This window comes from Gymnodraco acuticeps, unplaced genomic scaffold, assembly GCF_902827175.1.
Source record: "Gymnodraco acuticeps unplaced genomic scaffold, fGymAcu1.1, whole genome shotgun sequence".
NCBI lineage: Eukaryota > Metazoa > Chordata > Actinopteri > Perciformes > Bathydraconidae > Gymnodraco > Gymnodraco acuticeps.
Window position 1 is genome coordinate 814,720 of NW_022991720.1, and position 26,147 is coordinate 840,866.

The window sequence follows — 26,147 nt, forward strand, 5'->3', positions numbered from 1 at the left end:
GACATGAGGAAGGTTGCAGTCGCTCTCCCCTTATCTTAAGCTTTGTTTGACAAGTTGGCTGGTGAGCCCTTTTTCGTTGTGTTAATTAAAAGACCACTTTATGGCGTCAGAGATCAGTTTCCTCTCCTTTTTCTCTCGGCCGGTTATGTTGTGTGTCGCTACTTCCCTTTGTACCCCTATATTTACAAGGGAACGTAACATTTGCACAGTGGCAGCTCTTTAACCTGCATTACAGCACCTTCATATTCACTGACCACACTCACTAGAGGAAGTATGGCTGTGTGATATATTGCTATTGTAAAAAAGATGTTTACTGAAAAGATTAAATGATACTAAGACTGAATAATACATGGTTTCTTATTTACATTTACAATAACCCTCAATGGCCATACATGGGAGCGTCACCAGACCAATTGTCATCTCTAGAATATTGTTGAATGAATTAAGCCTGAATGTAGATGAAAGTTGTATATTGAGTAGGGCTACACAATTTTCAACACAAAAAGATGTTTACTGAAAAGACTTGAACACAAGATGTTTGAACACAAAAAGATGTTTACTGAAAAGATTAAATGATACTGAATAATACATGGTTTCTTATTTACAAGACTACAGCTCCATGACTTTACTCCAATGGGACGACAGACACTGACAGATTAGACAAGGCACAGCAAATAACCCCAATCTTGTCAATTAATGCTAGTGCCTCACCTGGTTTTGTTAGCATGTGCTCTATGGGCACAGCCCTGCTTTGCAGAATCTGATATTTTCTTCTGACTAATCCTATGACTCTTTCAACATGAATACGCACATTAGCTATTTTTTTTGTCTCTTCCACCTCGTATGCTGACAGCTGACTTTTCCCCCTGGTGAATGCAGGCATCTTTAGTGAAGCACAGTAAAATCCCACACTATCGGCAATATCGAACCCACGGTCTGCTAGGACAATATCTCCAGGTAACAGGTTTTTTAGGAGACCACTCTGTATTGTGATCTGTTTATCACTAACTCTTCCTCCCCAGGCACAAGATATGTAGGTAACATAGCCTTGGGGAGCAACACCAATCAGAAATGTAACAGTATGCATATTTGGAAATGCATGTGTGTATAATAGGAAGATGAATCCACGAGGATATCCATCCAGGACCTATGATCCAGGACCACAGCCACGACTCAAGATCCAGGGCTCGCGATCCAGGACAGAGGAGCGCAGGATCATCCATGACTCCGGATCCCGGCGTATATAGACACCAGGGTCAGGAGGGGACGGGACCTCCAGGACCCTCCCAGGGACGTGCTGTGGGCCAGATTTGTTAAAGAAGTAAATACATCCTCTTCAACTGTTACTTGAGAATTGTAAGTATTTTTCCCCCTTGAGCTGAAAAATGAACTAAATTGAACCTATAATTCCAGGTGCTCAAACCATACCTGAGTGGATTGGAGAGCAACCTCAAGAACAGGTTCCCAGACGTCGAGTTGTTGGGGGGCCTTTGTTGTGCTTAGTCCTCGGGCAGCAATGGCAGACGAAGACACCAACATTGAAAACCTTGACATTCTTGCGAGGAAGCTCATCCCAGGGCGGGAAGAAGACCTTAAAACGGAGTGGTACTCCTTCAAACCCCACCTCACAGGAGCTTTCAAGGTAAGTAAACTTGCCTGTTTTTGTTTACCAGAATTGATTCATCTTGTCTTGCGTATGGTTAATTTTATTGTATGCTCTTTTTCCAAACTTCTGAAGGACAACAGTCAAGCTGAGATCATGCAGATGCTGGCAAGCGAGAACGATGAGTGGGCCGAACTCTATCCTCTACTCGGCAAGCTTTCTGCGGCTGGGCTGGTGATCCCGGTCTAAAGTGTGAACTGTGAGCGAGACTTCTCGACGATGAACCGGGTACGGAAAATACATACATCCAAATTATTTCACAGGTGCAGCCTGGATATGAAAAAAAAACTTTGGAGCATAAAAGCTGTATAAAGAAAGCCCAAGTGTCTGATGGTGGCCTCTGCTGGCTACTTCTGAACTGCAGCTCAATGATTGTACAGTCATCTTTTATATTTATATATTATTTATATTTCATTTCTGCGGGAATCACTGTACAGTCTTTAATTAACTATTAGTAGAGAATAACGAGTAATGAATATACTTTATAGGGATCCTATTAATATCTAATAATACAAATAATGAAATGCAATAACATGCTTTAACCACTAGGTGTCCCTTTATATCAGCGTGTCTGAACAACGTTTTGTTCATGAGTTATTGATCCGTGAAATCTGAATCTGCCAATATCGATCCAACTTTACTCAACTTTCGGTGCCGAGATACCGTTAGTAAAAAGGTAACAAACGCGAGTGAAGTATTATAACCGGACGCGAGAGAGATCAGATCAGCTGCTGCTGAGTCTGACGGAGACACGCAGCTCTGCATGATCACCTGATGCTCCACCCTCTGTTTAGCGAGCTGACCGGACAGCGCAAAATGCGTATATTGAGGCCCAATCCCAAACCACTCCCTCGACCCTACCCCTTCGTGACGGAGTGAACTCCGTCTGTAGCCACACTCGCAGCTCAACGAGGCTCCCTCCTGTCAGATGGAGGGAGTAAATACAGCAGCAAGCTTTGGGACGGCCTCCCCTGGGGGCGCGCTCATGTGATTGGCTTAGAATTGAGGAGACATCTGATTGGCTATAGATAGAAACAATTACAAGTACGAATCGGCTGACCGTCAGGGGAGTCTCAAAAATCCCACACACGAATGCACAGCGATCCGTGCACAGAAAGCGGTTTGTGGTTGCAGGTTCAGAGGATTTAAATGGAAAACAAATATGAGGATCAAAAATACATATGTAAAACTTTTTTCTGTATTTGGATTTTATTTACATGTATATGAAACGGAACACATTTGTGTGTGCATTGAAAAACACATGTGTGGATAGGGAAATACAAGTGTGAATCCTTTTGCGGATCATGAAATACAAGTGTGAATCCTTCTGTGTGCATTATGAGACTGTTCTGAGCCCATAGTTATTGTTAATTTAAAATATGTTGTGCCACAATAATGTCATGTTATTGAGTTAAAATATCAATATTGTGGATTTCCAAGTTAACATTGATTGATATGACTGGGATTAAATCAGCATATACTTCTGCCAGGGGATGCCATCCCTCAAAATCTCCTGCCATCCCTCAAAATCTCCTGCCACCCCATGAAACTTTTTTCTGTATTTGGATTTTATTTACATGTATATGAAACGGAACACATTTGTGTGTGCATTGAAAAACACATGTGTGGATCCGGAAATACAAGTGTGAAGCCTTCTGTGTGCATGTGTGTATTATGAGCCTGTTCTGAGCCCATAGTTATTGTTAATTTAAAATGCATTAAATTATGCTGTGCCACAATAATGTCATGTTATTGAGTTAAAATATCAATATTGTGGATTTCCAAGTTAACGTTGATTGATATGACTGGGATTAAATCAGCATATACTTCTGCCAGGGGATGCCATCCCTCAAAATCTCCTGCCACCCCATGAATATTTGTTCTAGATCCGCCCCTGCTCCTGAGGCCGCTAAACCCTCCCTGTTTTCCGGTAAATCCTCCGGAGCTGCGGAGGCCATGATGTCTGATGTTGTGGTGAACTGCCGTAAAGATACTAGTACTGTTGCAAAATGTGAGGTGGCGGAGTACACTAATGGCACATTTCCACTGCAGCGGGGGTAGCCCCGTTTAAGCGTCCTCGCTCAGGCCGTCCGAGGCCGTGGCGCATTTCCATCACAGTTAAGGACCTGGGGTAGCAACGCAGTGTAGGCGGGGCGATCTGCTTCACATTTCGAGTTGTTCCGTCGAGCTCCCGCTGGATTTTATCATCCCCAATGAGATGTAGGAACGTCGTCACCTCCTCGGTCGACCACGGTGTGCTTTTCTTCGACGTTGCCATTTTTGTAGCTCCTCCGTTTACAAAAAATGCTGCATGCTTGCTTCTAAATATATATGCGACGCTAGGGATGATCTCGCGCGCGATAATGACGATGATCTCGCGCGCGATAATGACGATGATCTCGCGCGCGATAATGACGATTCTCTCTGACCAATCAGCAGTCGAGAGTGTTGAAGTCACTAGTTCAGCCCTGGACCTGGCCTGATAGAACCACGATTTTATGGGGCCGAAAAAAGTACCCGCTAGCCGGTGCTTCGCTATATGGAAAGGCCACCAAAAACTGGCCTGGCCGCTTGAGGACGATTAAGGACGCTTAAATGGGGCTACCCGCTGCAGTGGAAATGCGCCATTAGTGACCACCAGAGGGAACTAAATACCTTGTAATAATAATAATAAAAGATTACATTTTTACAGCGTTTTTCAAGGGACCCAAGGACGCTTTACATGCTGTGAACAAACAAACAAACACACAAGCAATGAAGTATTAACACGTTAAACGTTATTGATCCCACATTGGGAATTATTACATGTGCAAATTGCGCCACGATGCCTTCTGAACCGGAGAATGTGTGCTGCATGGAGATACCACAGGTAACATTTTTGATAGCTTCACTAAGTTGTCTGTTTAGAGAATACATTTTTAACATGTCATTCAATATATCTTTATCACACTAGGTGTCAAGACGGATGCAGGAACTTGAGGACTCTGTAACCTGTATGGTGGACCATCCTGGATTGGAGCCTGTGTGCCTGAATGTGTTCTCCCTGCAGAATGCATTTAATATTTACAGAGCTGAACATGGTGGACTACAGTTGAGGCAAATAGAGCAGTGAGTGGTTTGTTTGTTTTGACTGAAATTGTAAAACGAATGCTAATATTCTTCATGGAAATAAATACTGGTGTATATGGCTTTATGCAATCTTTCATTGTACATGTACTATTATATATATATATTATTACACAGCAATGGCATAACACACCCAAGTGTACGACAAAAAAAGTCCACACACAACCTTATGCTTTTGAAATCAGAATATTCTTTACCCATCCAAACATAAATAATCACGACACATTTGATATCAACTCTGAACTTTATTGTCAAAATGAACGGTTCTTTGAACCCATAAAAAAAACTAAATGTACTTGTATTATATATAAATGACACTAAATATATTTTTTAATGATTTCAGGCGTCACAGGTATCTAGCCTACAGAAGCTTTGTGAGCTGGTGCTGGGGCTTCCTTGGACGCAGGATCAGAGTGGTGATTCCGGCCTGCGTTGTCCTCAGGATTCGCAGAGAGTTTCCTGATCCGCGAAATATCTATGTTGGGTTCAGACAGCAGCCAAATTGAACCGAGTAGCATACCCGGAGATGACCTCCTCCCTGTCAGGTCGCTCATATTTGGAACACAGGTCCTCTGGGATGGGTATCTTCAGAAGCTCCTGTGTGAATGGTGCAGGGTCCACAAAGACTCGGTCGAAGATGAGGTCCATCAAGTTGGCCAAGTAGCCTGTGCAATGTTAAAAAAAGCACAACAAAAAATGTGGTTTACATTAGTATATGCATGTACAAAACTGAAAGTTATTTTTAATTTATTTATTTTATATTTGTAAATAGTTGTATAATAAATATTTTAAACACTTACAGAATGTGGGGTCAGTCTTTACTGGTTTGGCTCTGCATTCTCCCTTCCTGGCCTTTGGGAACTGCAGTTTATACAGAGGCTTTCCAGTGGATGTAGTGGCTTGTGCACGCTCAGCGTTTTCATTGTAGTGCAGGGCTGCCAGGTACAGTCTTTCATTTCCGCCATGAGTAAAAAAAAAATGTAAATAATAGCAAAGGATGTACAAATTGTCACTAATTAGTAAGTAACTATGGTTTATTTTACCTGCACAACATTCCAAGAAATGGAAACACAACATTCTTTGGAGCAAAGCGCAGGATGACGGCATGGAATGACTCCAAAGATGAAGTCTGGTGGTGTGGGCTGAGTTTGGCCACAGCTTTCAAAATCCTCTTGGTTGAGAGAATTGTCTCCAGCTTGTGAAAGGCCGGCGTTCCTAAGAATTTGAAAATCAAAGTCATATTTGAATTGTCATGCTTTATAGATTGTGTCTGACAACATCCTGTATTCAATAGTTGTCCCTTACAAATATTTATAGAGGAGTAATGTAATATGGTTTATGAACAACATACCTGCAGCCATCCATTGGTATTGCGCAATGCGCAGTGGATGAAGGCACTTGGGGAACAGGGGGTCATCATGAGAGTAGATATCCTGCACGTGGTTCAGGATGGAAGTCCATTTGGCCACTCTCTCAGGCCCGGTGGTGGAGGTTGCTGCAGTCCAGTATATGTGGTTTCTTATACTCTTCACCCACCCTCGAAGTTTTTCACAGTCCTTCTTTTTTGCAGCCTTCTCCAGTTGCTTAGAAATCCCTAATAAATACATTTAACATGTAGTTAATATACATACAAGTTTACTCAAAATATTATTATACTAATGTGATTGTAGGAAGCCGGGTTTGTGTCTAAATAAAATAATGATTGTATTTACAATCGATTTATTTACATGGAAATTAATATAAAGAAAAATACCTTTTTCTATGTGCCACACATCAAAGAATTGGGTGATGCTGCTTTCCCTTAGGAAATTCTGAATTTGCAGATGTCTGTCCGTGACAATACAGTCCAGAGTCACACCACGTTCCTTTAACAACTCCAGACTCCTTTTCAGGCCCTCTAACTCCATGTGGTAGCTTCCACCAACCTCATTGCTCTGTTATGACACATACAAATAACCATTGATACACACATTTTAAATATAACGTGCAAACAGTGTTAAAGAAAAAAACATTGATATTTCATTTCAGCCCACTTACCTGAACCAACTGGAGGTCAACGACTTTGTTGTTCTTCAGGTCCATCATAGTGTAGCTTCCGAACTTTGCAGAGTGGCCTGTGAAAATATGTTTTACAGTAATTACTTTTCTCTGCGGATAGTGAATTTGTATTTTTGCTTGTAGTGTTTAGCATATGTTTTTCAGGAACCATTAATTGAACAAATCACACATAGTGAAACCCCTTTCTGAAATGTAAAATGTGAATTATATAAAAAATACATACCTGGGGAGTCAGCCCTCATATCACCACCAACTATCACTTTCTCCTCTGCATGGAGCTTCTGTAGCATGCCTTCCTGTGATTTTTGCCAGTAAGCAACAATCGCTGGCTCAATGAACATCCTGGCATGCCTTCGGAAGGTCTTGTATTTGCATAGCTGCATATTCATTGCTTTGAAGACCTAATGGTTGAAAGAAAACCGCAAGAATACATTTTAATCTCAAAGATCACCTGTAGATGTGTCAATGAGGAGAACCTGGAAAGTGCAAATGAGCTGCCCTTTTTTTAAACAGGGAAAGAGCTGAACATGTCATTAGGGGTGCTTACTCTACAGTGCCCCTTTCACATCTCTTCTCTTTCTCCACACCACCCTCCCAAAAGATCTTTACATATTAGCATGGGTCGTTACCTAACAGTGCCCTATTCTCACCTTTTCTCACTCTTGTTATTGTTACCTTGTCCTATCTTATTCAACAACAACATTTGCATTTTCAAACATTGGCAATACAATCTTCTGCAGTTAATTTACCTTTGAAAGTTTGTAGAAAGATGCTCCGTTGACATATGTTGCAACTGATAGCTGCAGGTTTCCAACTGGAGTACTCCCAAGAACAGGCTGGCAATTCCAGTTTCTTGTAAACTGACAATGGGGGCACAGCTGCTGCACTGATATGAATGTACCGATCCTTCTGGTTTGTACATCACACACACGCTTGCACACAGGACATGATTCAAAAAGCTCCATGAGGCAGGTCTCATACACGATGTATGTGTTGATCGTCTGGGGGGGGTTTGTTCTTGACCACTAAAACAAAAAAATAGAAGTTAAGATCCATCACACAGATTGTTGCTTTAGAGATCTTTGGTGTTTCCCTATTATCAATGTTTGAATTATATACAGCAAAAAATACAATACATAGACAAACTCACACATAGTGATATTTCAGTAACTTACGACATGGCTGTTGTTTCTGTAGCATTTGTTATGGATTCTGCTGGATCATAAGTTGCATCCTGGCCTTCGGAAAACACCAAAGAAGAGCTTCCCTCAAATGGATCTTCGTATTCCTCTTCAAGATCCACACGGGGCCTCTTTGGTGGTCTCTTTAAGGGGGTGGATGTTAAAAAGGGCACTGGCACTTCCAACGGAAGTGTTTCGACACCAACGCTTCTGCAGGGAATTTTAGCCTGGACAGCTGTAACATAATTGTATTTGACATTAAAAACAAAACAAAAGATAAAACAAAAATATTTTACAACAATTAGAAGCACACAAATTAAAGGCTACAACATCAGAATGTCAAGATGTATCCAAAGAACATTTGAAAAACGTGCTTCTAACCTGCACTTCGATGTGAACCAAGAGTGTACGAACAGTATGGTACTTGGGTGGGTCAGTCTGACATGCAGAATCTGTCATCACAGGTAATCTGCTGGTAGCATGTGAGGTGCTGGCCTGTAAAGAAGAAAACAAAATCATCTCAATTTAGTATTCAGGATGAGAAAATACTATTTGGATAAATATCGTCTGAAATCCCAAAAGATGGGGCTTAAAACTCTATTTAGCAAAGCTCTTTGCTTAGCCTTTTCCAATCTGAGTTAGTTTTGAACCGTAACGTGCATGCTGTGTTTCTGACTCAATACAGATGATGTGTTGGAGAGGGGCTGAGCTCAGTAGACTGACTGTAATGAGTGCTAGCCACTAATTAGCCTGTTGCTAGGTAAGGCCTCGTCAACAACAACAGACCAACGGGGCTTTAGTTCTGTTTTACTCATGGTGTGTGTCCCCCCTCACATACATACACAGTGTTGTATCCTAACACATCCCCATTTATATTCATGTGCGTAAACATACAAAAGCTTTTACATATAACGCTGGAAAAAACGGCATGTCTCATTAGCGTAGCGTAGCTTAGCTTACAGATCTGATCGTTCTTACAGACTACAATCACAAAAGCTTTTACATATAACGCTGGAAAAAACGGCACTTACCTACAGAAGATTACATTTGTTATTATAACTTACTCAATATGATTTTAGAGGATACAAAATACTAATAAATAGGAGAATAAATACGTGTGTTATCGGCTAGGGCGTGGCTTTACAGCCTTCACACAGATCGCCATTACGGCAGTATGTCTGAACATGTTAGCAAATGCCTGATAATTAAAATAAAAGACAAAGCAAAGACTGCGGAGCGTACAAAATAAAATGTTACAAAAACATATAAACACCTAACCGATTACTATTTGGGTTTGAGGCGACATTGATACGGCGAAGCTACATGCTACATGCTAGAGATAGCTTTATCAGGAAAAACACCGCTAAATAAAAACTTACAGCTTCAAAATTGGATGTGTCCTCACTGGCCTGCTCCCGGATGGTTGGTATTGATCCCGGGTTTAGCATTAGCTTGGAGGCATATCCGTGTTGGACTTGAGAGAAGTTCATAAACATGTCCGTAGTAAAATGTTTGGAACACACAAACAGAAATCTGCCGTGGTCTTCTGGCACATGTCCCTTGAAAATGAAGTCTAGCCACAGATTATTTTCTTTTTCCACTGATGGCATTGCATGCAGTCCCCCTTCTCGAGTCTTGCAGCCAACAACAGCACAAAGTTTAACTCGCTTAGACATCCTGGCAAGAGCAGACAAAAACACAGATGTGACTGGAGTTGATTTAGCCTGCCGATAGCCTATATGCGAATGAGAGGTTTGACAATGCACGTGGCCGTGGCTCATTCCCCTGATAGGTGGAGAGTTGACCAATAAGTGGAGCACGTCTCTTTGTGACGTAGGAAAGTGTTGAAATCTGGATCCGTTTTTTTCAGATCCGTTTCAGCCCCTTTTTTAGAGATTTGGCGAAGGAGGAAAATAGAGAGGGTTGTGTTTTCTGACACTTGGTGAGTTCCCTGGAACACCGGGGACACATTCATGTATAAAAGACGTCCAAAGGTGCATTTTGTATGATAGGTCCCCTTTAAGGAATGAGCTGCACACGCTGTTCAACAACAGGTTGTTTCACAAGCCACCAGGAGAGCTGATCCAGCTTCTTATTGAGGATGACCTACAGGGCACACTCTCCGAGGTCTACAAGCTGCTCCAGCTCATGCTCACTAGTGCTGTAGCGACGCGTCGACTTCAAAATATCGTCGACATATTTCCGCGTCGACGCGTCGCTACACACACGTGGGTCACCCAAAGCAACAAGCAGTTCGCAATCGCACTTCAAACACAATGGAGACTGAAACGGCTACCACCTCCTCCTCACAGGATTGCGCACGAAGCCCCCAAACGAAAACATCTCGCCCTAGGTCTTCAAAAGCATGGGAATATTTTAAAGTTAGTCCAAAACGCAAAGATATTTATATATTTATATCTCACTGAGACTGCTGCATAGCCTAGCAGCAGCTGTGGTGGCTACCATTAGCAGCTAGCATTTGCTCTCCGATTTTTACATAAAATGGATTATAAATTCAATCATTTTTTTATACATAGACGTTAAAAACCTATGGATTAACTGATTCAGCCGCGTTTTTTCTCATTTTAATGCCATTGAACACGTCTTTTGATCAGATTGACAGCTACGGCGGTGAGACGATCTCCTTAGAAGCTCTGTGAAGGTACGTGTTGTGATGACTGTATTTGCTTCCCCTGTCGCGAGTCCGGATCACTCAGTGATGATACTATATACCTACATAATCTGTGGAGTCTCAGCTTTAATCGGATATATTGTATGTGCAGCTACGATAAGTAATAAGGGTACTTTTATCTTGAGTTCTGTGCCAATGTCCGTTAGCATTTTTCGCTCAGGGGTCATTTAGATGCTTCTTATGAGACTTGTGTTTTGTTTTGGTAAACATGGTTTGTATCGTCAATTAGCTGAGATTATTCCCGTTAATCTGGTATAACACATTAATAGGTTCTTAAATAGTAAGATCCCCTGAGACACAGTATCGTGAAAAAAAAAATGTTACATTACGTTTTTTTTACATTAATTGAACAGAAAAATAATCGTTAGATTAGTCGTTTTCAAAATAATCGTTTCCCCCCAGCACTAATGCTCACGATACCAGCCACCAGCAGAGCGCTCCTTTTCCTGTCTAAAAAGGATCAAAACGTATCTGAGGAACACGTGTGGACAGGACAGATTTGTCAACCTAGCCACAATATCCATTGACTCTGTTGTTGTGGAGGACCTAAAGGCCGCTGGGAAGTTCTATGACATTGTTATTGACAACTTCGCCACCATGAAAGACAGGAGAATGGCCTTCCTCTTCAAATAGGGCGAGTGAAATGCACACCCCTTTCTCTCTGTGGCATACCTGTTGCCTGAACTGCCCTTGTAGCTATGTGTGCAATTTCTGATGTGGTTCTGTTGGTTATTGTGCATTGCTTGCCTGGATTTAGCTCCAGGTGTTAGTCAGTCTGAAGTAGTTGTTTTATTGCAGTTGTTTAATTAGCACAGGGTGCTGCTATCCGAAAATCAGCACCGCAGATAGCATGCCCATATAGGGCCCGATCACCTTAATAGATCAGATTGTTTATATTTTTGTGTTACTTTTGGCCTACGGACTGAACTAATTACAGAGACGAGGACTGTTGCTGCACTTGCCGTGTGTGTTAGTGTAACAGATGTAAATATTAGGGGTGTTGAAAATAATCGTTTCTACGATGCGGACGATTCGGTATCGATGCAGTCACGGAAGATAATCGGTTATAGCGTAGTAACGTTGCTTCCTGATTTTCCGGCCGCGGCTTTACTACAACGTTTTGTCACTTTAATATCAAATCGGTCGGTGACGCAGAGATCAAGGAACAGACGTGACAGCGCACAGCAACACCAAACACGGAGCAGTCTGCTTTATCCACCAACACAACACCACCAGTCCAGAACCAACAGCAGAAGGACCCGCTCTGAGTCACTCCGTGTCGCTGCGGTTCAGAGACACAGGGATTTATGTTTTTCAAAAATAATCGCGTTACAATCATGTCAGGTTTTTGGTGGATTTAATTAAGTCTTAGATTGCAAAGTATGAATGTCCTCTAGCAATTTTCAGACGATATATATGTGTGTAAAGTTTGTGAAGGCAGGAGGAAAAAAGCTTCCGCGATCACCGTCTCCTCTCCGTTCCTCCAAACCCCACCCCCCCTGAATATAATGAGTGACAGGCTGATAGTGACCCGATAGAAACTTTATTATTCACTTAATCACAGATATAATGAAGCTAATTTAATCTCATATATTCATGGGATTTATGTAACAGTAAGACAGAGAATATAAGTGTGCACCAGGCTGTCAGCCCCTCCTACGATTCTCCTCTGGAAACCACTGGAATTATTCTTCCAATATGCTGTGGATTATAATTCTCATTTTATCTGGACTCACACCGCTCCTCCTTCCACGGTCATCCGGCTCCTGGTCTCTGCTGCCCGGGTCCCCAGCATTAGCTAGCTCCGTGCTAGCTAATGCTGGGGACCACTGGATCATGCCGCCGCTCTACTCCCTGTCAGATCTCCACTCCTTTAATAACCGCCTGCGTCCGGACTGCATGGACATTAGGGCTGTGCATCTTCACTGATCTCACGATTCGATTACGATTATCCTGTCAACGATTCGATTCAATATCCCGATGCATCACGATTCATACCAATGCGTTGCATCCTCAATTTTCTATATTACTGCACATGGCTTATTTTTCATCAATGCATACATGCAGTAAATACATATGAACTCTCTTTTTATTATTTAGAAAGTGCTTCAGAAATCAATAACATAAATGTCTTGACATTAATTTATAAACCAAAATAAATGAATTGTATAGGTCTAGCCTCCCTATATCTGTGTGTGAAGTTGTTCCATCCTCAAAAACAAAAAAATAATGCTTCTGCAGTCTAGCTGCAGCTTCTAGCAAGTCTTCTGTTAAAAAAAGGACACTGAATGTGGCATCACACACAGGACTTGAGTCTGAACACAGCAGACAACAGGAGTATTTACAATAGCATATACAAACAAAAATAGTGCATGTGGGTGCACACTTATATTCTCTGTCTTACTGTTACATAAATCCCATGAATATATGAGATTAAGTTAGCTTCATTATATCTCAGTGATTAAGTGAATAATAAAGTTTCTATCAGGTCACTATCAGCCTGTCACTCTTTATATTCAGGGGGGGGCGGGGTTTGGAGGAACGGAGACGGTGATCGCGGAAGCTTTTTTCCTCCTGCCTTCACAAACTTTACACACATATATATCGTCTGAAAATTGCTAGAGGACATTCATACTTTGCAATCCAAGACTTAATTAAATCCACCAAAAACCTGACATGATTGTAACGCGATTATTTTTGAAAAACATAAATCCCTGTGTCTCTGAACCGCAGCGACACGGAGTGACTCAGAGCGGGTCCTTCTGCTGTTGGTTCTGGACTGGTGGTGTTGTGTTGGTGGATAAAGCAGACTGCTCCGTGTTTGGTGTTGCTGTGCCGCTGTGCGCTGTCACGTCTGTTCCCTGATCTCTGCGTCACCGACCGATTTGATATTAAAGTGACATAAAAAAAAACGTTGTAGTAAAGCCGTGGCCGGAAAATCAGGAAGCAACGTTACTACGCTATAACCGATTATCTTCCGTCACTGCATCGAGACCGAATCGTCCACGTCCGCATCGCAATGCATCGTAGAAACGATTATTTTCAACACCCCTAATGGACATCCTCGCAGATAATGAAATACTCCGCAAACGCCGTCCTCCACACAGAGGCTCTGGCCGTAAGTTTCTATTTCATTCCACGTCTCCACACTCCATCCCGTCCATTCGGTCCTGGCACACGCCCACACTACGCCATCACAACAAACAAGACGTGAATCTGACCAATCTCCTTCCACTCCACGCAGCCCTGCTCAACACACGCTCCATCCACATTAAAAGCCACATTCTAAATGAATTCATTAAAGACAATAACCTGGACTTTCTGTATCTGACCGAAACATGGCAAAAATCCCATGACTATTCTTCTTTAAATCAAATCACCCCAGCAGGATTCACATACATTGACAAACCTCGCCCACAAGGGCGGGGTGGTGGTATAGCTGCTATTATCAGAAAGGAAATAAAAGCTACCATAATCCCCATCCCTAATGTTTCTTCATTTGATCTTTAAACTCTCTGGTCCCACTCCCCTGGTCACAGCCATCATCTACCGTCCCCCGAAGCCAAACCCCTCCTTTCTCTCCGACCTCTCTGACATTCTCACTCAACTTTCTGCCATATCCCCATCTGTTCTCCTCTTAGGTGATTTTAACATTCATGTTGACGACCCGACCTGCAAATATGCCTCTGAATTTAAGGAAACCCTTCACTGCTGCAACTTCTCTCAACACATCAACTTCCCAACACACAGCCGTGGTCACATCCTGGACTTGGTCTGCTCCACTGGTCTCACCATCCATCATCTGTCCAGCCTCAATCTTCACATCTCTGATCACCTGGCCGCCATCATCATGGACATCAACATCCACATCCAAAAGCAAAAACACACAATAACCTACAGAAATCTCAAATCCATCTCACCTTCAGCAATCACTGCCCCATTACCTGCAAGATGTCTGTCTCCCCCCCCCCCACTTTCTGAAAACCCATCTGAACTTGTGGACTATTATAACAGCACCCTCTCCTTCCGTCTCAATAAACTGGCCCCCACAAAAACAAAAAATGTCTCTTTCATACACTCCGCCCCCTGGTATACCCCCGAACTCTGCCAAATGAAATCAAGGAAACGTCAACTTGAACGCCAACACAAGAAAACCACACTAACAGTCCATCTTCAAATCTACAAAGACTATCTCCAGCAGTACAGTAACGCACTCAAAGCAGCCCGGTCTAATTACTACTCACAACTCATTCAGTCTGGCTCCAGCAACCCCAAGTGTCTGTTCTCCACCATCAGCAAACTTCTCAAACCCTGTGATAACGCCACCTCATCCTTCACCACCGAATGGTGCAACTCCTTCCTCTCGTTTTTCCAAACCAAAATCAGCTACATTTACAGCAATCTGACACCCTCATCAGCACCCCCCACCTGGCTCCCCCCCCTTCACCTCACAGCCCCTGTCCCACTTCTCCCCTGTGACCCCCATGCAACTGTCCGACTTCATGACTGGAATTAACTCCACCTGCACACTTGACCCAATGCCCTCCAAATTTGTTAAAGAGAGCCTCCCTGCCATCTCCCAACTCATCGCCACCATCATTAACTCCTCCCTCAGATCTGGATCAGTTCCCCCCTCTCTCAAACTGGCTGCTGTCACACCCATTCTCAAAAGACCTGGACTCACACCTGACATCATGTCCAACTTCCGGCCCATCTCAAATCTCCCCTGTCTCTCAAAAATACTTGAACGTGTCGTTGCCTCACAACTTAAGGCCCACCTCAGCTCCAATGATCTCTTTGAGCAATTTCAATCCGGTTTCCGATCAAAACACAGCACGGAAACAGCTCTTCTCAAAATCACAAACGTCCTCCTCCTCTCCTCTGACTCCGGCAACCTTAATATCCTTATCCTCCTCGACCTCACCGCAGCATTCAACACCATCAACCACGCCATCCTGCTGTCCCTCCTCGAATCATCACTCAACATCACAGACACTGCACTCTCCTGGCTGAAATCCTACCTCACCGACAGACATCAGTTTATCAACATCAACAACTGCACCTCCTCCACTGCTCCTCTGTCCCAAGGTGTCCCCCAGGGTTCGGTGCTTGGCCCCCTCCTCTTCATCCTCTACATGCTCCCCCTTGGCAAAATAATTCGTCACCACAACCTTCAATTTCACTGCTACGCCGATGACATCCAACTTTATATCTCAACAAAAACCATCACCCCCACAACACACTCCACTCTCACCAACTGTCTCTCAGAAATAAAAGCATGGATGCAAACAAACTATCTCCAACTGAACAGTGCCAAATACGACATCATCATCGGCCCCCCCCATCCCGTATCAAAGACATCCAGAATTTCAACTTCACCATTGACAGCCACACTCTATCTCCCCCCCTCACATCCGCAACCTTGGAGTCATCTTCGACAGTCAGCTCAAATTCAACCACCACATCAATCACATCACCAGGACCGCCTTTTTCCACCTCAAAAACATTGCCCATCTCCGCCCATCACTCTCCTCCTCTGCTGCTGAGACCCTGATTCATGCATTTATCATATCACGACTCGACTACTGCAATAGCATCCTCTACGGCATACCATCCAACCTAATCAATAAACTCCAACATATCCAGAACTCAGCTGCCCGCCTCCTCACCCACACCCGCTCCCGAGACCACATCACTCCCGTCCTCCAGAACCTCCACTGGCTCCCCGTCCGTCAAAGAATCAACTTCAAAGTCCTCCTCATTACTCACAAAGCCCTCAACAATCAGGCCCCCCCCTACCTCACAGACCTGCTGCACCACCACGCCCCTTCTCGCTGCCTCCGCTCATCAGAAGCCAACCTCCTATCCATCCCCACCCGCACCAATCACCGGACCTGGAGGGACAGAGCCTTCTCCGTCGCTGCCCCCTCCCTCTGGAACTCACTCCCCCAACCCATCAGAGACTGCACTGACCTCACCACCTTCCAAAAACTCACCTCTTCAATCTGGCTTTTAATGTGTGATTGTTTTTGTCTTATTTGACTTTAACTTTAACTATATATTTATTTGTTGTTCCTTCCTTTTCCCTTCACTATATCTGTAAAGCGTCTTTGAGCACCTGTAAAAGCACTAACAAATTAAATCTATTATTATTAACAGTGGAGCACAGCTTGTAAGGCGGCCCAAACACAGACGGGTAATACGCGTCTAAAACTTCTGCAATACAAGTGGCTAATGAGTTTTTCTGGTGTATATTACACCAGAAAAACTGAATAAATGTAATGCTAAAATCCCAGACATGTGCACCAGATGTGGGGAAGAAAAAGGCACACTGTTGTCGATGGTTATGTCCAAGAATAAGAATTCTGGGAAGAGGTTAGGGTAACAGTACAGAATATTTTATTGATCAGCTTGAAGCTGGAACCAAAAATGTTCCTACTTGGCCTATATCCGGATGGACATAACATACAACGTTATAAACACGTTTTTATAGATATCCGTTTATTACAAGCAAAAAGAGTGATTGCCTTAACATGGAAAAAGTTGGGCAAACCTAGTATTGCACAGTGGTTTAGGGAACTTTCTTTAGGTCTGCCTTTAGAAAAAATCACTGACATTCTCAAAGACAAACAAGAACTGTTCCAGAAGGTCTGGGGACGTTTTATACAGTATACCAAGAACAACGACCTATCTCAATTTCCGAACGAACCTGGGGCAGGATAATATGTTATGTTAAAATTGCGTCATTCAATTCAATTCAAAATCTTTATTTATCCAGGTAAAATCCCATTGAGATCAATGATCTCTTTTTCAAGGGAGACCTGCAGCAGTAGGTTCCACAAGAAGACATAAACAACAGAACAACAAAAGGACATCATTGGCTTGATCCTATCACTTTTCATGTGAACACACATTACAATAGGCTATGTGCTTAAACTCTTTGCAGATATTTAATAACTGGTTTATAAAGTGATATTTTTTTTTAATGTAAATTACTGTGATATCCTCTGCAGAAATACGGTCCTATTGCTGGAAAACTGGATGGTTGCCGATGTATTAGAGTGCCCTTGTTGTATGTATGTACCAATTTAATTTAGTGTTGTTATTTTTCTTTAATGTAAAGTAATGTAGTTGTCCTGTGTATATATCTATTGCTTTTGGCTCTATGTCTTCGTCCTATGTATGTGATTTTTTGTATGCTGAAAATCAATAAACATATTGATAAAAAAATAAATAAAGCATTGAATGTTTTAGGCCCAAAATACATTTCTGACCTCGTAAACTCTGAACCATCCAGATCTCTCAGGTCTTCTGGTCTGCTTTCTGTCCCCAGAGTCAGAACTCAACCTGGAGAAGTTCAGGTATTACGCTCCAAACATCTGGAACAAACTCCCAGAAACCTGCAGGTCCACTGCAACTTCTGACTACTTTTAAATCCAGGCTGAAGACTTTTCTTTTTGCCGCTGCTTTTAATTGAGCTGTTCATATCTTACACTGCACTGTAACATTTATTGATGTATTTTGTCTTTTAATGTTTATTCTATTATCTTTGCTTGACTGTTTTTAAAATGCCATTTTTTTTAATGTCTTTCATTTTTGTAAAGCACTTTGAAAGGTGCTGTATAAATAAACTTGCCTTGCCTTACTCTCTCCACTGATGATTGTCGTACCAACACACCACATCAATTCATAATTAAGTACTCTGACGATACTGCAATAATATCTCTGCTAAGTAACACAGACGACCCTGAGCTGCACCAACAGGCAGTAAATCAGGCGGTTGAGTGGACTGATAACAATGCTCTTGAGATCAACACCAAGAAAACTGAGGAAATCATTTTTGGCTCAACATCTGACTCCCTTAAAGTCCTCATTGTCATCCATACAGATCAAATCAAGCAGGGAGTTTCATACAAATACTTGGGTGTAATGATTGACCACCTGCTGTCATGGAAAGAGCACATTGAATATCTGAGCAAAAGGACAAAACAAAGAATTTATTTTCTTAGGTCTTTTTGGCCGAGCAGAGAAATTCTTCAGTTGTTCTTTTCATCTGTGATTGTGTCTGTTCTGCAATACTGCAATGCTACCAGGTACAAGTGTTTGTCAACAGCTTTAAAATCAAAACTGCTCCACCTGTTAATAATCTGCTCAAAGATTGTTGGTCCCCCCTGTCAGAGACTTTCTGACTCAGCAGACCATAATAACCTGAGAGGCTGTCCAACAACATCATCTGGGACCCAAAGCATGCTCTGAACAGAGAATATGAACTGCTACCATCTAATGGAGATTCAATAAAGTCAGACTGAAGCATCCTTTGTGCTCCAGTCAGTCCTCTCAGTAAATACAGAGCTGAATCCAGATCAAAAGCACGCTGAAGGCTCTTTGAGCAGGTTGTCTCTCACTGATCCTGCTGTTATGTTACATGTTTGTTGTTTGTTTTTCATGTATTGTGTCTTGATATTTGTTGCTGCTGTGATGCAAGTCACATTTCAGACTTGATCTGACCAATAAAGTTGTATTGTATCATATACAACAACAACAACAACGTTCTAACCTATATCTAACCATATTGTGATTGCACAATATGATCTTTCATTTGGGGATAATAGTGTTAGGAATATATTGTGATGAAGTGCACACTGACCTGAGCTCCAGGGGTCTTTTTGTTCTCCTCCATGCTGCTCTCAGTGCTCCTTCTCCGGCTGTGTCTCTGAAATAATCAACACAACTACAGCTGACACAAAACAAGACAACTCAATGCAACTGACAGACACAACAAAACAAATCTACAGCTACTTCGTAGGTTCATAGCAGAGGCGAGAAGTAACTAAGTACATTTACTCAAGAACTGTACTTAAGTACCATTTAGAGGTACTTTTACTTTACTTGAGTATTTCTATGTAATGCTACTTTGTACTTTTAGACTAGTTCAGAGGTAAATTGTGTACTTTTACTCCACCACATGTATTTAATACCGTTAGTTACTTTACAGATCTGGATTAATTATGTGAAATACAATCAAGTGTTAAATCAGACCACACACACACACACACACACACACACACACACACACACACACACACACACACACACACACACACCACACACACACACACACACACACACACACACACACACACCACACACACACACACACACACACACACACACACACACACACATCACACACACACACACACACACACACACACACACACACACACACCACACACACACACACACACACACACACACACACACACACACACACACCACACACACACACACACACACACACACACACACACACACACACACACACACACACACACACACAACCTCTCTCTCTCTTCGTCCTGGTTCTTCAGTCTTTCTACTCCTTGATAAAACACTGCCGTTAAACACACTAATCTCCCTTTAATGCCTTTACTTATGTTTACCGATCAGCCACGTGGTATAAAAATCTACGAACAAAGAACGGGAGGCAACAAAAACACGGTTTAACGGATAAATCTCCCTCCAAGGATAAACTAACTCTTTGTATGTGTTTTAAAAGTCTCTTAAACACATGACATTCGGTATAAAATCTCCATCAACGTCTGTTAACAACGTGTTGCTTCTGAGGACCGGAAGCTAGAAACAGACCGCCGCAATGCATGATGGTATTTTAGTTTTACTTAAACATAATTTCACTGCCCCCTGTGGTGAAAAAATAGAAAACACTATCGCTATTAAAATACTTTTTCTTTTTAATTATATATGTTTTGATTTATAATGATTGATCATTAACGTGTTATCAAAGCTGGTAAAGGTGCAGCTAGTTTGAATGACTTTGTACTGAGGGACATACAAATAATTGGAAAAAAAATAAAAATAATAACATAATAAAAAAATTCATTAGGAATTAAAAATAAAACAGTTAAATAAAATAATAATGAAAGATATACAAATATTGGAAAAAATACGTTTTGTTTTTTGTGATTATTAAAATAATAGTGTTTTCAAATAACAAATATAACTAGAGAATGCAATTCCTGAAGAAATTGCTATGCTTTATGCTGAAAATCTGAAGCTAAACTGCTATGCTGAAATGTAATGTGTAAGAAGAAAGTGAAGAATTTAGATTAAAATGAAATGTGTAAGAAGAAAGTGAAGAATTTAGATTAAAATGTAATGTGTAAGAAGAAAGTGAAGAATTTAGATTGAAATGATACATGAACACAGGGGGCTTGAATGTGTGATGAGCAGTGTTGTGCTAGTTACTGAAAACCAGTAACTAGTTACCATTACTAGTTACTTCATGGCAAAAGTAACTCAGTTACTTTACTAGTTACTTACATCCAAAAGTAATGCGTTACTAAATAACGTTTTCGTTACTTGGAAAAATGTCTCCCATTAATGCCCTTATAGCCTTCATTTCAGTACTGTTATTGCATTGGAGAATAATACAATCTGTTGATCAACTTGACATGCATTATATGCAATCTGGATTGCATCGATATTAGCTGGCTTTCCATTTTTGTATATTCTTTCTCCAGGTAGTTGGAAAAAGTGTTCCGTCCCATATGCCGTGTGCCGCCCGGACATGCTATCATGCTAACTCGCTCCCTGAAAGCGGGTGACTCCACTGTAGCAATAGCCTGCATGTGTTCTACAACATACCGTGCAATGGCTTTATCGACTTTTCCCTGGCTAGCAGTCCCTTGGTTAAAATCCAGCCGCTGTTGCATAGGTGGAGGTGGAGTGGCGTCGGCTGAGTCTCTGTGGTCTTAGCTACTAGCTTCGTCCCAGCATGTTGTTTTTGTAGATGTTTTAAGAGATTTGAATTACTGGTTTGGGCAGTAGATAGGATCTTTGACCCGCCAAGACACAACTTACATTTAACTAAAACGTTCTTTTCTTTGTGCTCGACAAAAGTGAAATAGTGAGAATATCTCCAGGTGGAGAAACTAGACTTGAGCTCCGCCGCCGCCATGATAGTCTTGTTAGTAAACAACACAAACACGCCCACAGCCCGTCTCCGCATGTGACACAGGAAGTATCTAAGTACATTTACTCAAGTACTTAGGTACAGTTCTCATCTCTGTTCGCCTGGCTGTTGACTATATAAAAAAAACTAACGGAGTAACGCACAATGTAGTAACGGTAACTGCGTTACTGAATGTAAAAAGTAATGCGTTAGAGTACTAGTTACTGCCAAATGTAACAGCGTTACAGTAACGCGTTACTTGTAACGCGTTAGTCCCAACACTGGTGATGAGAGAAGAAAAGAAAGTAAAAAGGCTTGGAAAAGCAGCAGAATATTTGAACTGCAAACTTCTGAACTAACCTGATGGCGAATGATCTGTGGCCATGGCAACGGCATTTGATGCCACCCCATAATACGCTTAGATGCGTTGATGGCTGCATCGTTACCAAACCTGTGAAGTTTTGGGGCGTTTGGAGCAGTTTCACTGAAGTTATGAGAAAACCGTGTTTCATGGCGAGCATTGTGTTGCCATGGCAAAGGCATTTGAAGAAATCTCAAATCTATCTGTCCCATAGATGTCTTCACGGCTGGACTGTTAGCACAAATGTGAAGTTTGAGCACTTTCGAAACATTTTCATAGGAGTTAAAGCGACATCATGTTTTATGGCGAGGGATGAGTTTCCATGGAAATGGCATATGGTGAGATCTCAGATTTGGCGTAGAGCTGTTGAGGCATGGACCGGTGATATACAAGTGAAGATTGGGGGATGATTGGACTGTGTCGATTGGACTTACAGCCACATCATGTTTCATGGCGAGTGGTATGTCGCCATGGCAACGGCATTTGATGACACCCCATAATACGCTTAGATGCGTTGATGGACGCATCCTTACCAAACCTGTGAAGTTCTGGGCTGTTTGGAGTATTTTCACTGAAGTTATGAGAAAACCGCGTTTCAAGGCGAGCAATGTGTTGCCATGGCAACGGCATTTGAAGAAATCTTAAAACTGTCCCGGATGTCTTCACGGCTGGACTGTTAGCACACTGCTTGAAGTCTGCTGCTCTGAGCATGTCAGTTGGAGTGATGACATCCTCGTGTTCCATTACACAGGTGTTTATATTTGAGCTAACGAGGTGTGCAGAGATCACAGGTTTCCATTGTTCTGAATGAGAGATACATCTCTTACATGTGAACGTTTTGTGGAAGAACCGTAACAGATATCTGTGAAATTTCAAAGCGTGAAGCATGTCAAGGAAGTTGAGTATCTGAAGTGTAATTTCTGTGTAGTTTCGGGTTAATAATGTGGCCTTTTTGGCAGTTTAACTAAAGGTGTGCGGCTGCTACCATGAGGAAATATCTGCCTGAAATTACAATGGGCTTCAATGGAGGAATTTTGAACGTTTTTGTCACTTCATGCCCTCAAGAGGCATTTTGTTTAATTATTTTTTGCTTAATTATTTGTCATTTTTCAAGCTACGAGATGTTTTCCTACGTTTATCATGATAAATGATGTCTCAGGAATGTAGGGTTTGGGAATTATGGCAGTTTTAAAAAAATATATGAAGGCAAATTTCAAGATGTTCTACCCTCTAGCTGTGACATCACGCACTCTAGGTAATGTTAAAATCTGAAGAAAACCTCTAAAACAAGGTCTGAACCATGTTTAATATCTCTAAAAGTAAGAATCAGATTTAAAAGTAATTCCACACGAATAATGTCAGAAAGATGTGTAACATTTTAAAGTTGGAATGAGGTTTCTGAGTGAAAGTATGAATGAACAGTTAGCAGTTGAAGTCGCATGAAGATTTGTTGAAGTCTGAAGATTTCCTCCATTGACTTCAATGTTAAAAAATTGATGTATTATGGGATGTATCTCTGGAATTATGAAAGTTATGAATGAGAAAAGTAATAGCCATCGATTCCCGACCGAGCTGAACGTTTTGACGTTTGAACGGAGTTTCTGCGATGTTCAATGCGGGAGGAACAAAATAAGTCGGCGGAATAATAATAAAAATGTTGTCCGTAGAATAACAGTTAGTTGGAATGCTGTTAACAGCATTCCCACTAAATAAAATAATAAGTAAAATAAGAAAATAATAATTAAATATATCAAATAAAAAAATAATATAATTTATAATGGGAGGCTGTGGCTTAGTGGATTAGTATGCTGATCTTCGAATCAGAGGATAGCAAGTTCGAATCCCACTGCAGTCAGCATGTCGTTGTGTCCCTGAGACACTTCACCCCAAATTGCTCCTGTGGGGATTGTCCACAGTAAGTCGCTTTGGATAAAAGCGTCTAACAAGTGACATGTAATGAAATCACAAAAACTAACTTGAAATATATATATAAATGTAATATAAAAATTATGTTTTACTAAATGATATATATATATATATATATATATAATAGAAGAATAGTTGAAACAAATTATGTATTTCATTCTTAATTTGATCATTATATATATATATATAATATAAATATAATATATATATATAAAATATAATATATATAAATAAATAAGGGCACTTATTTATTGCACTTTGAAATGTATTTTGTATTTGATATTATTTGATCCTATCTTATCTTCTACTTTACACCTGCATTTTATACACTGTCCCTGCCTGCACCATGTCCAATGTTGTCTCTGTTGACAACCTACTAGTCAAATAAACTGATCTTGTATCTTGCTTATTTCTCCTCTTAGGAAAGCGGTCCCGGGATGACAGCTTCCCTGACACCATCATGGCGATGGAGGACCGCCGTGCCATGCTCAGCCTTTCAGGCTGGGCTTCTGGCAGTGCTAAGCGAGCTGATTAAATCCAATAGGCCTTCAATTAAAAAAAAACTTGTCATCGTTGATAAACTATACAATGACATGTTGGGAGGCGTGTGGCGCAGTGGGTGAGTGCGTTGGTGTTCGGATCAGGGGAGCGCAGGTTCATACCCCACTGCAGTCAGCATGTTGTTGTGTCCCTGGGCAAGACACTTCACCCCAAATTGCCTACATCTGGGACAGTTAATGTTGTATTATTGTGATTATATATATATGCCACTGTTATTAATACTGACACTTCACTTTGCACTAAGGTGTGTCTGCTGCTGAGCCTACCTATTATTGTTATTATATACAGTATATATATACTGTATATTGTTTTGATACTACTGACACTTTCTTTTATATTGAAAATGTTAACTTCTATTTACATTAAAACTTTTAACTTGTATTTACATGCATACAACACACCTGGGACAGCGTGATGCCGTTATTGATATTGTCTTGAGTGTGCAATAAAAGAGAACCTACATGGCGATTAAACAGATCCTGTATCTTGCTTATTTCTCCTGACACTTTATCTTTACAGTGACCTGTGTAGCATCCTATACATCACATGTAAGTGATTATTCTGATACCATCATGTTTCATCGGTTATAAACTGGCAAAGCTTTATTTATTGTGTCCCACCCCAAATATGTAGCTTTGAAAAAGATAATTTCATTGTATTTCAAAATGGCGTCCATCAACACAAGCACTATTTTTATAGAAAGATACATTGTTAAGTTTGTAATTACCAGTGTTGTGAGTTCAATATTTTTAATTAATTATAGTAAGGGAACATCTTAGGAGTTAGTGTGGTGAGTTTCAGAGCAGTGTAATAATTATTTGACCACAACTAAATGTTTTTATGAATGTCCTCTGAGGAGGACATGGGGATTTGCTAACTTTTTATTTCCCCCATTTTACACGACACAAATGGAGGCCATTATGGGCCAATACTAACAAGTAGGTTTCTGTAGGGGTAATGGCAGACAGATGCAGTTGCTCTCAGGAGGATATATAATAAAGGTGTGTTAACTGCTGAGCCTATTTACTGTGCATACGATAGACCTGGCAGTTTATTAATTTCACACTGGTTACGCAATCCATAGCGCGTGCATGTCGTCGTCCAATGCTTTTGTCAATCCTTCTTAACCCAACCTGATCTCACCAGAATGCGTGACTCCACCACGACTCCTTAACACCGCATTGCGTGGTGGAGTCACGCATTCTGCTACATTTACGTGTCGGCACCACGCAAAAAAACCCCAATGTAAAGTGAAATGAGGCTCTTTTGTCGTGGTGCACACACGCATTTCTACAACGTCCCGCAGTGAGCTTTTATTCTATAAAACGTTTTTTAAATCTACTTTATAGCTTGTAGTAACTCACGGGAGGCTTCTTTTATTTTATTTGTATTCATAATCATTTTTATTTTTCGTCAGAATGTAAAAATTACATTAGTTACGAATTTTTGTTCTAAAAAAAACAGTGCATTGTGTGTAATACAACTGTGATTTTTATTAAATTAGTTAGTTTTAAGGAAGGCCAGAGCTTCAGCTGTGTCAAATAGATTGTTCCCTTTGTAGTCCCCGCTGTTCGCGTCCGGATATCTCGATCGTAACCACAACCTCA

The 26,147-nt window shown here is 41.3% G+C and overlaps 1 protein-coding gene and 1 long non-coding RNA gene across 3 annotated transcripts; one reads left to right on the forward strand and one right to left on the reverse strand.

Moving 5' to 3' along the window:
• The first annotated feature begins 968 nt into the window (after positions 1 to 968).
• On the forward strand, positions 969 to 25,001 carry LOC117534748. The gene is made up of 4 exons (XR_004567315.1): positions 969 to 1,321; positions 1,414 to 1,642; positions 1,739 to 1,891; positions 24,402 to 25,001. It is a non-coding gene; the product is annotated as an uncharacterized LOC117534748 (long non-coding RNA).
• On the reverse strand, positions 5,091 to 19,433 carry LOC117534729. 2 transcript variants are annotated; one of them, XM_034198971.1, is made up of 11 exons: positions 19,368 to 19,433; positions 8,410 to 8,523; positions 8,023 to 8,263; positions 7,597 to 7,872; positions 7,071 to 7,248; positions 6,827 to 6,903; positions 6,543 to 6,723; positions 6,141 to 6,383; positions 5,833 to 6,004; positions 5,590 to 5,738; positions 5,091 to 5,454 (listed from the first exon to the last, which is right to left on the reverse strand). In XM_034198971.1, the coding sequence occupies exons 4-11, from the start codon at positions 7,810 to 7,812 to the stop codon at positions 5,276 to 5,278; spliced, it is 1,395 nt and encodes a 464-aa protein (XP_034054862.1). In that variant the 5' UTR covers positions 7,813 to 7,872; positions 8,023 to 8,263; positions 8,410 to 8,523; positions 19,368 to 19,433; the 3' UTR covers positions 5,091 to 5,275. The 2 variants fall into 2 exon arrangements, with proteins under 2 accessions (XP_034054862.1, XP_034054863.1); XM_034198972.1 differs by lacking the exon at positions 19,368 to 19,433 and adding an exon at positions 9,408 to 9,452.
• Positions 25,002 to 26,147: the final 1,146 nt, after the last annotated feature.